This window comes from Aethalodelphis obliquidens, unplaced genomic scaffold, assembly GCF_003676395.1.
Source record: "Aethalodelphis obliquidens isolate GAN/ISIS:26980383/991018 unplaced genomic scaffold, ASM367639v1 scaffold21, whole genome shotgun sequence".
Classification (NCBI taxonomy): domain Eukaryota; kingdom Metazoa; phylum Chordata; class Mammalia; order Artiodactyla; family Delphinidae; genus Aethalodelphis; species Aethalodelphis obliquidens.
Window position 1 is genome coordinate 14,837,451 of NW_020837965.1, and position 14,319 is coordinate 14,851,769.

The window sequence follows — 14,319 nt, forward strand, 5'->3', positions numbered from 1 at the left end:
GAAGGAGTGGCTGTCCGTCCTCAGAGTGCACGCCAGGCTCGTCACCAGACATCTGGCTGCCTGAGATGACCTCTTGTGCAGTCAGCTCCATAAGCACCTCCTGCGTCCTCTTTGGCTCCTCCTGGGAACACAGGGAGGAAGAGATGGACTCTTTGTTCTCAGGAAGCTTGTGGATAAGTAAAGGAAGCAGACCCAAGTTATCACAGTAGGTGATGAGAGCTATGGGGTGTCCAGAATATAAGGACTGAGACGGGGGAGTGAGCAGTCTGCCTGCGGGGCTTGGGGAAGGCTTCATTTAGATGACGTTTGACCTGGGTCTTGAAAAATGAATGTGTGTTTAACCCACCATCAGGGGAGATGAGGCTCCCAGCCAGAGGGAACAGTGCACGTTATATTTGAGAAACGGCAACCAGCTCCACGTGCCTGGAATGGGCCGGGGGGTGGCCTGGGCTATGCGGTTGGAGTCCTGTTCTGAAGGAAGGTGGCAAGCAGGACGTGCTGGAGTGGACTTTGTCCCATGCGAATAGTGGAAAGCCATCAGTTTTGGGTTTTTTTTTATGTTGGGGGTAGGAGTTTATTAATTTATTTATTTTTGCTGTGTTGGGTCTTCATTTCTGTGCGAGGGCTTTCTCTAGTTGTGGCAAGCGGGGGCCACTCTTCATCGCGGTGCGCGGGCCTCTCACCGTCGCGGCCTCTGTTGCGGAGCACAGGCTCCAGACGCGCAGGCTCAGTAGTTGTGGCTCACGGGCCTAGTTGCTCCGTGGCATGTGGGATCCTCCCAGACCAGGGCTCAAACCCGTGTCTCCTGCATTAGCAGGCAGATTCTCAACCACTGCGCCACCAGGGAAGCCCAAGCCATCAGTTTTTAAGCAGGGTTAGTGGTCTCATCAGGCCAATTTTCAGAGAATTTGAATCTGTAAAACTTATCTCCCCTTAGGATTATAGTGTAATTTATATTATGCGAGGTACTTGAGGGGAAGGGCCTTGCAGATGCCGTCAAAATCATATCTTAATCACCTACACCACACTGTTATAAAATTCTGATTCTGAATGAATCGCTCTTTGCCTTCACCCACTGTCCCAGCTCAGGGTGTAGGAAGTCATCCCCCACTCCTCGTTCTCCCCCCACATGTTTAATCACCTAGGCTTGTCATCCCCAACTCCTAATGCTCCCTTAAATCTGTCACTTCTGGCCATCCCTGCTGCCACCGCGGCCAGACCTGCCTCCCGGCCCACTTCCTAGGCCACCTCCAAGTTGCTCAGCCCCCTGCTGCCAGAACGTCTCCAGACCATGAATCTGGTCATGTCTCCCACCTGCTCCAAATCCTATGACTCCTAAGCATGGCCTGCTTTTCCCTTTGCGGCCTGACTCCTGACTACTCGGGTCTGACCTCTTCCCTCTCGATCCTGGCCTTTCGTGTTCCAGCCACACAGAGCGACTGCCTCTCATTCTGGACCAGGCCCCTTAGCCTTCTCTGGAGAAACAGAACCAATAGGATATATAGATCCACATAGAAAGAGACTTACTGTGAGGAATCGGCCCACACGATTTTGGAGTGCAAGGAGTCCCAAGCTCTGCCGTCTGTGAGCTGGAGACCAGGAGGGCTGGTGGTGGGGGCCAGCCCGAGTCTGAAGGCCTGAGGACCAGGACCCCATGCTTTCCATCCCAGTCTGAGTTTAGGAGAAGACAGATGTCCCAGCCAAGCAGCCCTTCCTCGGCCTTTTTGTTCCACTCAGTCCCCCTACTGGCTGGATGGTGCATCGTTGGTGGGGATCATCTTTACTCAGTCCACTGATTCAAATATTAACCCCATGCAGAAACACCCTCAGAGATGCCCAGAGTGATGTTTACTGGTTACCTGGGTATCCCATGGCCCAGTCACGTTGACGTGTAGAATGAGCCACCATACCACCCTTCTCAGCAGCCTTAATCCGTAGCTGGAACGACCCCCTGAGGCCCCTAACCCCACCGGCCTCTCACATCTGCTCCAGGGGTCCCTCCTTTGTGCCCCACAGCCCTCAAGAACCGGGGCTTTTCCTGTGTGCCCTGTGTTGTCATCGATGACTCATGTATCTCCTTGACTGGGCTGGGAGCTGCTCTCACGGAGGGCCGGCACACGGGAGGCTCTTAGTGAAGTCTGTTGGTGTTGCTCCCTTGAGGTTCCCGGAGTACCCTCTCCCCTTTCTGTGAGGAGAACACGTGTGCAAAACAGTGGCTGCAGAGGCAATGTGGATTTAGTCCGAGGGGCGTCGGGTGCAGCAGGTGCTTAAGTGTGCTCACGAATCTCGTCGTGAGCAACTTGCAGCGTGGGATAGCTCACCTGTAGCTGTTCTGTGCAAACTGAAACGTACACACAGGCTCACGTTCGCTCTCACTCACAGAAGTCTATTGCCTTAACTACAAATGCCAATCCCTATATATTCATTTAATGTCTTAAAAATTTCGGTATTGGCCATAATCTTAAAAGAGTTACTGACAGTAAGGCAGTTTGTTGTGAAATGAAGCCCAGTGTGATTCCTTTCTTTTCCTTTCTTTTCTCCCTACAGTACTATCAAGATAACGTCTTTTCATACCTTTAGTTACACATTTGCCAAAGAGTTACTTAGCACCCAGTTTTGTAGTCGTTCTTCTGACTGGACAGCATCCAAAATCCAGTTTCTTGAGATCAGCCCACCTTTGTGGCCCTTAGGCAGAACTGCATGTCCGAAAGGCCCACGTTTCTGAGTTAGCAGCAGCCAGAGTTGCCACTTCTGTCCTTCACCAGTGGGCCATCCTGATCTCTGTGCTCCTGAACGCTGACTTGAGGCCAGCGTTGCAAACGGTCAGGTTTTGTGCCCAGAACGGCACAGTCTCAAACGCTGCAGAGGTGGTCGGCCAGAAGAAACCCGGCAGCTCCCCTTTCCCGCAGCCGTCATACAGGCCTGTCACTCAGGAACCAATGGCCGTGTGAAGGGACACGCTGTGTGGCCTACAAACTGCAGTGGGCGGAGAGCCAGCACTTCCCATTCATAATGAAGATGCCATTTGAAACTTCTGGGATTGATCTGGAAGCTGATAAGTCCCTGGTAACCGAATATTGATTTTTTTCCCATTTTTTTCTGCTGCTTTTAAATGAATGAATCAATAAACACATCATTACGAAATTAACCTGACTTGCCATAGAGCATGGAGTCAGTAGCTTTCCCTGTGATTAGAAACACTTGCAAGGGCTTTGGGGCTTAATGTCAAGGTATGTTTGACTGTGTACCCAGCACTTGGCTGTTGTTGCTCCATAGTAGGTGCTTAATAAATGTTTAATTGAAGACTTGATTCTTTTAATGTCTAACATCAATTTATCAGTTTTATTATGCTTTTTGAGTTGTCCCTTTAATTTAAGTGTATTTAACTTTTAGATTAGACTAATGCATTTAGGTTCAGAAAAATCTCAACATAGGAACGATCATCTAATGATTTCAAAGACCAGCAGCTGTATTCCAAACCCTCAGGCATCTGTATTTCAGGGAGATAGAAATTTTCTCTCTTTGAACTTGGTGCATTTTGGTGTTTACTGAGCACGTACTTTGTCAGGCGCCGACTAGGCTGCCCAGCACTTTGTGTCTGGAACGCCTCCTACCTCTGGGAATAATGCACAGACCATCTCAGAATCATGGATCAATGTCCTGAACTCCTTCCTCCAGAGGAAGGTACCCTGAGCATCCCTGCCCTTGTCCCAGGGCTGAGAGCCAGCTCAGGCCCTGCTCAGCCCCAGGTTCATTTGCTCCCCAGATGGCAGGCTCTCTTTCCTACAATCGGAGTCAAAAATGCTGCCACTAAATCCCCAAGAACTTTCAGTCTTCAAGGCTTTACTTTCTCTTTTCTCCATTCTGGTTAAACTATTTTATTGTCCCTCTGTTGCCAAAGATGGCTCTGGCTGGAAGAACTAATACAAGTGACAAGAGCTGCCACATTAACTCCCCCTCGTGCTCCCTGCACCACCTCTGACAGCCTGCCTTGGGCCCAGCACATGGGTTCAGGGCTCTCAGCGTTTCCCAGGGCTCACAGCTGGGCAACACTGTTTCAGGTGGTGTTTCTTTGTAACTTCTCATGTTCTCTGACTCAGCGAATACAGCCACCTCCTGGCATTCCACTGCTGCCACTCGCCCATCCCCATCCGATCCCATCTGCCCAGGCGTGAATTCTTTTTTTTTTGGCCACTCCATGCAGCATACAACATCTTAGTTCCCCGAGCAGAGATCGAAGCCATGCCCCCTGCAGTGGAAGCGTGGAGTCTTCCTTCAAAACCCTCTGCAGCCTGTCTCTGCGTTTCTTCTCTGGTGTCCCAGGCTCTCCTCCTGGGCATTGCTTCACTTGCTGTCCCCCTGAAATGCCAGCTCTTTGCTTTTCCAGCTCCGCCTTTGGTCATGCCGGTCTCCCTCTGATGCTCTTCCCTACCAGCTCTCTGTCTATCAAAATTACATCAATTTTTCAAGGCCCAGCAAAAATATTTTCTACAGACCCTTTTCTTAACCTGCCACTGGCAAGAGGTCATTTCTTCCCTTTCTGCCTAGAGTTTGTGCCCGGCGTCTGTCACGTGTTGCCTTTCACGGAGTTACTAACCACCATCTTGGTTGGTGCTGTCACCCCTACCTTCCTGTAGGTCTTCACTGGCACAAAGCACTTTTGTGCATCTTGTTGCATTTGCTTCTATGCAGACGCCTAAAAAGTAAGCAGGGAAGGTACTTTAATCCCATTTTTGCAGCTCAATATTGCTTGACCAGCTATGCACCAAGACTTGTGCTAGGCGTTTAAGTAAGAAATGTTAATATGGTAACATCCAGAAAGTTATTATTCCAATTTTACAAATGAGGAAATTGAGGCCTAGTGAATAAGTGGCCAAGTGTCCCACTGACCATCTTTTTTAGTTCCTAGCACACGCAAGCTCTTTGCCACCTCTGGGCCATTGCAGATGCTGTTCCCTCCTCCTGGAACTTTTTTTTTTTTTTAATTTGGCTGCACCAGGTCTTCATTGCAGCATGCAGGATCTTCGTTGCAGCATGTGGACTTCTTAGTTGCAGCATGCAAACTCTTAGTTGCAGCATGCGGGATCTAGTTCCCAGACCAGGGATCAAACCCGGTGCCCCTGCATTGGGAGTGTGGAGTCTTACCCACTGGACCACCAGGGAAGTCCCTGGAACGTTATTATTTCCACTCTCAACTGACCAAACACTATTAACTTTTCAGAGTTTAATTAAAATGTCACTTTTTTAGGGAGACTTCTGCTGAGCACCCCCTCACCTCCATATCTAAAACAGGCCTACTATTCTCTCTTCTAGGACTCCTCTGTTTTTCTCTAGCGCTTATAAAAAATTGTAGTTATTTATTTTACTTCTATAAATGCATTTGTTTAATGTCTCACTACTAGACTGTACATGCCACGAGAACAGGGATTGTGGTAATTGTTCGGACTCCTGTGCACTCAGTGCCCAGCACCCATGTCTGACACAAAAGAGGGACTCAAGAAATAATGTGTGGGATGAATGAATGCAAATGTGAGCCATTCACACAGCCCGTAAATACCAGCACAAAGACTCAACTCAGGTTGCCCAAAGCCCAGGTCCACACAGCCCTGACACTTACCTCATCTTCCGAAGAACTGTAGTTGTAGCTCTTTATGTGGGTTCATAGACGTTAGCACTGTTTGATGTGTGGGTATTTAGGGTGAGAAGGGTGGATCTGTGCGTGGATGGGTGGCCAGAGGAATGAGGCAAAAACAGAATGCTAGGATCATCCGGGAAGGGGGCCAGGAGATGATCGATGCGTGGAGGCCTGGGGAGGGCAAAGCCGACGTAGTAGGCACCCCCACTACCGGGCAGGCCCTGTGTGAGGAGGCAGTGCAGTGTGTACGTCGGCCTGGGTGTGGCACCTATAGTTGCACCCTGATTCAGATCCAGAGTTAATAGTAGCCTATTCTTGAGTTCCTGGGATAAACCTTCCATTTTGACAGGTCTTGAAGAGTTCTCACTTTTATATTCCTATCTCATCGTATTGGACACTTTCATGATACATGAAAGCAACTTTCATTCTTCACCAGAGTGAGCAGTCCATTTCTATAGATGGCAATATCGAAAGTATTCAGAGGTATTTTTACAGTGTCTTCTACACACTCCTTGCTGCTGTACACAGAGGTTAGTAGAAATGGGCTGTAACATCCAAAATTGTTTTTCTCTTATGTCTTTGTATCCTTTATTAGACTTTTGCAAACTTTGCTATAATTTATTTTCTGACATTTGGACCTCTTATTTTTTAGGAAAGAATATTTGGGGGAGTGTTGTAAATATATTTGACCCACTGAATATCAAAAATAGCACTGAAATAACAAAAATAGCTCTGAATTTTGTTGTATCATAAAAATATAATGGCTTCTTGCTATCTTTTTCCAGAAAATGAGATGCAATTATAGATTCTCTGTGTCTGCAGGGCCTGGACAGTTTCAGAGTGAAACAGAAATTCTTCTCAGGGAGCCAGGAGCCAACAGCCTCCTTTCCTGTGCCGTATGACCTGCCTCCAGAACTGTATGGAAGTAAAGGTGAGACACTGGTGAAAGAAAACTTTGGGTGTGTGTACCAGAGCAGAAACAGACAGAGCCCAGGGAAAGCCATTGGGTTGGGCTCTCCCTGGGAGCCCGGCTCGTGGGTGGCCCTGGAAGCGCAGGTTTTTGCAGAGTCTCCCTTGCTGCCCTGTGTGTGGCCACCGGAGCCGCAGTTCTCAAACTGGTTGGTCTCAGAACCCCTCTACATTTTATTACTCAGGACCACAAAGGGCTTTTGTTTACGTGGGCTTTTATAGCTATTGATATGTATCATATCAGCAATTAAAACCAATAAATTTTTAAATATTTATTAACTTATTTAAAGATACTAATAAACCCATTTGTATATTTAAAGATATATAAAATGACTATTCCCCAAAACAAGTTAGTTTGGAAGATGGCATCGTTTACCTTTTTTGCAGACCCGTTTATCATCTGGGTTAACAGCCGGATTCTCACGGCTGCTCTGTTGTGTTATCACACAGGTTGTGTAGCGTCTGTACACTCACGTGAAAGTGACAAATAATGGCTTAATGCTATGTTGACAGTAATTTTGACTTTACAGGTATTTCCCCCTCCCCAACCCCCTTAAAAAGTAGGTCCCCAGGCCACACACTCTGAGAACTGCTGCGCTAGGTGAGGACTTCAAGGGCAGCGACCAGGTATTTTTCACAAGAGAAAGCCAGTGGGGTATTGGTCCAGGTCGCCAGCGCTTTTGGGAGGAAGGCTGGCTGGGATGCGGACACCACCTCATCCCAGCTCTGACCCAGCCCCGCCGGCCGCAGGGCTGCTCTGCTCAGCCCCAGAAAATCTGTCTTTGGGGTGAGTTCACACTTCACCAAGCTCACCCCGGAGGAGATGCGTAATCGGGACAAGCTTATTAATTTAAAATGGCAGATTCTTATATCACTGTGGCTGGCGTATTTTCCCCTGGACGGTAGAGGCCTACACAGGTAGCCAGATTGTAATCTGTGGTTTTTGAGAGAAGGCTGAATGTGAACAGGGGATTTGGTTTTTGATTTGGTAAGTTTTGATGATGCCACCCCATTAATATTCCAAACTCTCGGATTCCCTAACGGAGTCAGCCTTGCCCCAGTGGGTCCCTTCCTTCCCTGAGCGATGCTGGTTGGGTTCTAGCTACCCCCCCCCCCCGCCCTCACTCGCCCTTTTGGCTTTCGTGGTGAACCAAACCTGCCCTTCTGATGGACCCATTTCTCAGATTGTATTGGCACACCTGGCAGAGTGCATCCTGCCTCGCCCAGGTGACTTCATCTCTCTCTGATCAGTTGTGTGGATGCTGTTTCGGAAGGTATTCTTCTTCCCTTCCTTCCAAGCCGTGTGCGGTTTTCTGAGTCCTCTAAATGTGTTGTAAGTTCACACACGTTCACTTTTCACTAGCAAGAGGTTTTACCAGAATTTCAAGAAATCCGTGACCACTCCTCCCCACCCTCCAACCCACAGATGCTTTAGATCCAGGCCGTGTTTATGTGCCAGACAACTTATGAAGTGACCTTGGGCAGTGGCTTGTATTCTCTAGGCCTTAGTGTCTCTGTTTGCAAAATGAGAACATGAGAGTGCATAGCTCACTGTTGAAGAGTGACCGAGATATGGTCTAGAAAGCGTCTAACCCAGCGTCCAGCTCAGAGTTAGCAGCTGATTTCTGTTAGCCATTGTTTCTGTTATTTAAAATGTCCAGTTCAGTTATAACAGTGGATTGATGGCCATCCCTCCCCCTCCTCCTGAAGAGCTGACATTCAGAAGAGCCTGAGGCTTGTGCAGGACAGTCCCTAACCCAGGACATGACCCAGTGAGTGACCTTCCCCTCTTCTGGCTTTGCACTGCACCTCTGTCTTCTCTCCCTTTCTCTGCTCTTCATGTCCCTCACCCCTACCCCCAACCTGAGTGCTCCTGAATAAACAGGTTGGAGGTGGGAAGAACTAACTGTGACAGCCTTATTTAGGCTTAGCCTCCTGCAGTCTGGCCTCAGGCATTGTACCTCCCACCCGCAGCCAGGAGCCTTGGCTGGAATTTCACCCCCTCCCTTTAATACTAATCTCCAGAGGACTGTAAAAGCAAGAATGGAAGAGGTAGAGGAGCCTTAAAAATATCCTGAGGTTCCCTCAGTTCCACTAGAAAAAGCATTCCCAAGAACTTAAACGTTTACAACTAGGTAGTGACTTAGACCATGTAATGAAAATGGTAATCCTTTTATTTGACCAGCAAGCAGAAGTTTTCCATTGTTTAAGTGAGTTTTCTATTTTTTACGCATTTCCTTTGAAAGACATATGCGAGAGAGACTGGAACATTTTAGTTTTTTTTATCAGTACTATTTTACCTTCCACACTGCTTTACTAGCATGTAGAATAATGCCAGGGATTCAGATATCACCATTTCCCGTAAAGCCAACATTCGGGGGAGTCATGTGCACCTTAAAAAAGCATCTTGGGCTTCCCTGGTGTTGCAGTGGTTAAGAATCCGCCTGCCAATGAAGGGGACACAGGTTCAATCCCTGCTCCGGGAAGATCCCACATGCCGCGGAGCAACTAAGCCCATGCGCCACAACTACTGAGCCTGTGCTCTAGAGCCCGCAAGCCATAACTACTGAAGCCCGCATGCCTAGAGCCTCTGCAACAAGAGAAACCACTGCAGTGAGAAGCCCGCGCTCCGCAACAAAGAGTAGCCCCCACTCACTACAACTAGAGAAAGCCCGGGCACAGCAACGAAGACCCAACACAGCCAAAAATAAATAAATGTTTAAAAAAAAAAAAAAAAGGCCATCTTACCAGTGCTTGGAAAAGTTGAGTGGTTAAGAACATTTCAAAAGCACTGTATTTGGGACTTTCCTGTTGGTGCAGTGGTTAAGAATCCGCCTGCCAGTGCAGAGGACACGGGTTCGAGCTCTGGTCCGGGAAGATCCCACATGCTGCGGAGCAGCTAAGCCCATGCGCCACAACTACTGAGCCTGCGCTCCAGAGCCTGTGAGCCACAACTCCTGAAGCCAGGGCTCCTAGAGCCCGTGCTCTACAACAAGAGAAGCCACCACAATGAGAAGCCTGTGCACCGCAAGGAAGAGTAGCCCCCGCTCAGCGCAACTAGAGAAAGCCTGCACACAGCAACGAAGACCCAACACAGCCAAAAATAAATAAATTAAAAAAAAAAAAGCACTGCATTTGAATAAGTGACTTTCAAGCCACTTCAACATATATAAGATCTTTTTCAGTATTTTTTAAGTCAGGAGACTATAAGAAAAGCTTAGCAGAGAAATATACTAGTGTGAACAAATCACAGTTGGATACAAGAGACCACCAGACATCCTGACACCAAGAAATTGATCAAATTAAACAAAAACGAAGACTCAGCTACAGGGGTACCTGCCTCGTGCTTGCTGCTTATCCTCTCTCCCCACAGGTGTATCATTGAGAACCTGCTGTGCACAGATACCAGCGAGGTGGTTGGAATAGATCAGTGAACAAGACAGACACAAATCCTTGCCCTCCTTGAGTTTATATTACTCCTCCCATGAAAAGTTACACGTACTCAAACCCATTTTACAACAGGAACTGTGTTTTTAAAAGAAAACTTTTACAAAGCAAAATCACTAACATTGTAAATCACACACTGTAGCATGCAGTCCCTGACCACAGGGACACACAGAGGGAACCATGCCCCCCAGGTTGTCCTTCGTCCTCCCCCACCGTGGCCCTAACACAGGCCTCACCCGGACTCTCACCCGGACTGTGCTACTCTTTATTTCCCTGGTTCTGCACTCCTCCCCCTGGATGCCATCTTCCACGCTGCTGCCAGGCTCCTCTGATCGTTCCCTCTCCTGTTTTAAATCCTTTCATCGTATTCCAGAAAAAAAAAAAAAAGGCGATTTTCATCCCCTTTAGCCTCAGATCCCAAACAGATTCTATGAAAATCACCTTTAGACCTTGACAAAGGTACACATTGCCAGGCCCCAGCCCAGACCTACTGAAACGAGCTCTCCAGGGGTGGGTCCCAGAAAAACGTGCCAGCAATTCCCACATCAGCCCAGTCAGGGAGCTGCTGCACAGACACAGTGGGGTTCAGCGTCCCAGCAGCAGGGCGTGCCTGCTTGTCTGCTGCCCCCTGGACCGTAAACTTGAGAGGCCTTCATGTTTGGCTAGCGGAGTACCAGGCATCTAACCAGCACTACCAAGTATTTCACATACACATGTGACTGTATCATGTGAGGCAAGTTGTTCTCTCATGGGACAGTTTAGGAGGATTGCCTAAAACAGGCCTTCATCTGAGCCAGTGAGTGGTAATGGCTGATTTCCAGTAGTAATGGGTAAAAAGGCACAACAGAAATATAACCCCCCTCTTTTCGCCTTCCTCTTGGCCCTTTCTGTGGCCTTCCCCCACGGTAGTGGAAGGCCTTGCAGCTGGCATGGAGAGGCTCTGCCCGGGAGGTGCAGACATTTGCTCATTTATAAAGCAGAGCCTTGGGGATTTACCAGGAGCGTGGTTTCCAGGTCCTCGCTTGGTCATCGTTGGCTAAATTTGAGGGAAAGGAATAGTCATCCCTTGGTATCTGCCAGGGATTGGTCAAGGTCCCACCTTGGATCCCAGAATCCACAGATACTCAAGCCCCATAGTGAGCCATCCGTATCTGCAGTTCCACATCCCCAGATTCAACCAACCACTGATCGTCTAGTGTGTATTTACTGAAAAAAATCGCATATAAGTGGACCCTCACTGTTCAAGCCCAAGTTGTTCAAGGGTCCACTGTAAATGCAGTGGTGGTCTTTAAGTTACAGCCTCACTGGCAAACGTCTGTGTCACAGATCTGCACTGGTGAAGAATCTCTCTAATGGCTATTCATATAGCAAGGATTGGGGGGTCTTCTGCCTGGGGGATGAAGCAGAGCAGACATTGCCCAACAGAGCAGTTTGCAGGGAAAGAGGTAAATAAGGGGAAGTCCAGCCACAGAAGATGGTGTTTCCAATGGAAGAGAGTGGGTGCTTTCTTAAGGCCAGTGAGTAGCCGGCGAGTCAAGTTGCCAGCCCTGCTAGTCCCTTACCTCTTAAGAAACTTAATTACCAGAAAGTGTGGTTTCATGCTTTCAAACCATCTCAAGGCCAAAGGGGAGAGAACAGGGTTCTGATAACTTGTTGCCATCTTTGGCATTCTTTTCCTGCACTTCCTGCTGGGAGCTGCCATTTGCATACTTGCCCTGTGATTATTCCAAACAAACAGCGAGGCTGGGTGGAAGGAGCAACAGATACCATTGTTTGCCGGGTCGGCCTCCAAGGTACCATCTGCCCCTGTTCAAGAAAAGGAGAAACCCTCCCCCAGGGCTGCGGGCGGTGCCTGCGAGCAGCTGCTGCAGTGGGATGGTCCATCTCAGCTGACCTGCCAAGTGGCCAGCTTACTATAAGCATGCAGCCCTTCCATCTCTCTGTATTTCTCAGAACAATAGTATGGGGGGGTTATTTTTAATCCTTGCAGTGTATTTATACCCTACCCATATATTGTTTTAATTAAATAATTTATTTTTGGCTGCATTCGGTCTCCGTTGCTGCCCGTGGGCTTTCTCTAGTTGTTGAGAGCAGGGGCTACTCTTCGTTGTGGTGCTCGGGCATCTCATTGCGGTGGCTTCTCAGAGCAGGGGCTCTAGGTGCTCGGGCTTCAGTAGTTGTGGTGCACTGGCTCAGTAGTTGTGGCTCACGGGCTCTAGAGCGCAGGCTCAGTAGTTGTGGCGCACGGGCTTTGTTGCTCCGCGGCATGTGGGATCTTCCCGGACCAGGGCTTGAACCCGTGTCCCCTGCATTGACAGGTGGATTGTTAACCACTGCGCCACCAGGGAAGTCCCTACACCCTGCCCATATTATGATGGTTCTTTTTGAAATGGTTTGACTCTGGCAGTAGCCATGTGTGGTAAAAGAGATTTGTTCCAATTTTTTCAATTTGTGAGACATCAGTTAAAAGGAAGAAAAGTTCACACATATTGAGCACCTACAACATGCCAGGAACTTTCACAGATGTTCTCTCATTCATGCTTCACAATAATCCTGGGAGGTTGCTAATGTCATTACTTCCCATTTCAGAGATAGGGAACCTGAGGCCAAAATCCACATGCCTTCCTCAGGCTGCAGAGAAGGATGAAGGCAGGATTTGAGCCTAGGTCACCTTTCCGTTGTACCATTCCAAGGCTTGTTGCTTTTCTCAACGTGGGTCTATGGTCATTATACAAAGACCTTTCTGCCTTATCAATCACTAGCCTTAAGTTACAGAACAAAACCATTTCAGGGATGTGACATTGGGCCTCTTGGCTCTGTGCGACCGTGACCAGCTGCTGAGAGCAGAAAAATGGCCTTTGACTGTACCCATTGTCACTGTTGGTTTCTCCAGGTTCTTAAAAGAAGAAAATGAGCTGCCCTCATTTGTTACATTCTCTCTGTGTGCAACACTGCGTCTTGTGCACTACACGGGTTTATTTCATTTAATCCTCCTGACAGCTCCACGACTTAGATACACATAAGGAAACTGAGGCTCAGAGAGGTGAAGTGACTTGTCAACGTAAGTGGCAAGCCAGCATTCACCCCGGGCTTCAGCCTGCTCCCATGTTCACTCACCCGTGTCTTAACATGAACCTTTACTACAAGCTCTTACCTGTAAGGGCTCTCGTCGGGGCTTGATTCAGAAAAGGCTCTTCATGATTTGTAGACTCCAGCCCATGAGTAGTTTTATCCTGTCAGGTGGGTGAATTTTCTGTAATCCTATTTAAATCAGTATTATACTTATGTAAATTTTTTTCCCCCAGATCGGCCTTGGATTTGGAACATTCCTTATGTCAAAGCACCAGATACACACGGGAACATGTGGGTTCCCTCCTGAGAGCAGTAAAGTACTGTGAAGTTGACGTGTAAGGCATTGAACCCCAAACATTGGATGTTCTTGTTTGCACTGGGTGTTCACTTTTCTTAATGTTTTATCTGCCCCCCTACAAAACTCTTTGCAAAAGTCGAGATTTCAAACACAGATGTTGGTTATCCTTTTAATGACCATTGTTAACATTCTCACTTTAAAAAATTATATATTTTCTTAATTCCCTTTTCTATGCTTTGGAATGAAAGCTATTAAACTTCACCACGTTAAAAGAATATATAGGTGTAAAATGATCTTCCTAATGATGAGGACTTTTCGCGGCGGTGTCGGCGCTTGTGAATTGAAGGTTGACTTGTGTCAGTTGTGCTCTGTCAGGAGAGGTGCTCTGGATTCAGCTGGAACTTCTCAGAGCAGGAACGTGACCTCTCACCCAGCCCTCTCTCAGCTTTCTTAGTGTGTCTCGGGGTTGCTGGAGGGAGTCTGGGGTGTGTCGGCTGGTGCGGCTACCCCGACGCCATGGGCCGTGTTGACCGTCGTCACCCTGCAGCTTTAGACGACGTTTCATCCCCCCTGCCCCCGGCCGTGCTGGCTGCCTTCCCGCTCAAGGACCACCTGCCCTCCCCTCACCCATTCCCCACAGTGCACGGTGTCTCCTCCATCCCCAAAAATGTCCACAAAAGACAGCTCGCAGGATCATAAAAAAGCACACAAGTATTTCACTCAGAAGAGCCCCTGAACGGTGAACTGACTGGGTGCCTTTAATTCACAAGTGAGGGAACTGAGGCCCAGAAAGGTTCAGGACATCCCCCAGGCCCCAGCTGCCTGGGTCAGAGCGACGAGCATCTTCCTGCTTTGTGTCTGTGCCCTTCACACGCAGGATCGCGCTCTCCTCAGATGA

General features: G+C 48.3%; 1 protein-coding gene across 5 annotated transcripts in view; it reads left to right on the forward strand.

The window, feature by feature from the left end:
- Window positions 1-13,698, forward strand: part of TDP1 (tyrosyl-DNA phosphodiesterase 1) — a 75,594-nt gene extending 61,896 nt beyond the window's left edge. For 4 of the 5 annotated variants that reach the window (XR_003435602.1, XM_027120297.1, XM_027120294.1 and 1 more), the window contains 2 exons: window positions 6,458-6,566; window positions 13,357-13,698. Coding sequence is in view for 4 of the 5 variants with exons in the window: in XM_027120297.1 (XP_026976098.1) it covers window positions 6,458-6,566; window positions 13,357-13,430 (183 nt within the window). In the remaining variant the exon portion in view is untranslated. Of the gene's footprint in view, window positions 1-6,420; window positions 6,567-13,356 lie in introns of all 5 variants that reach the window. The other variant, XM_027120296.1, reaches the window with a different exon arrangement.
- Window positions 13,699-14,319: the final 621 nt, after the last annotated feature.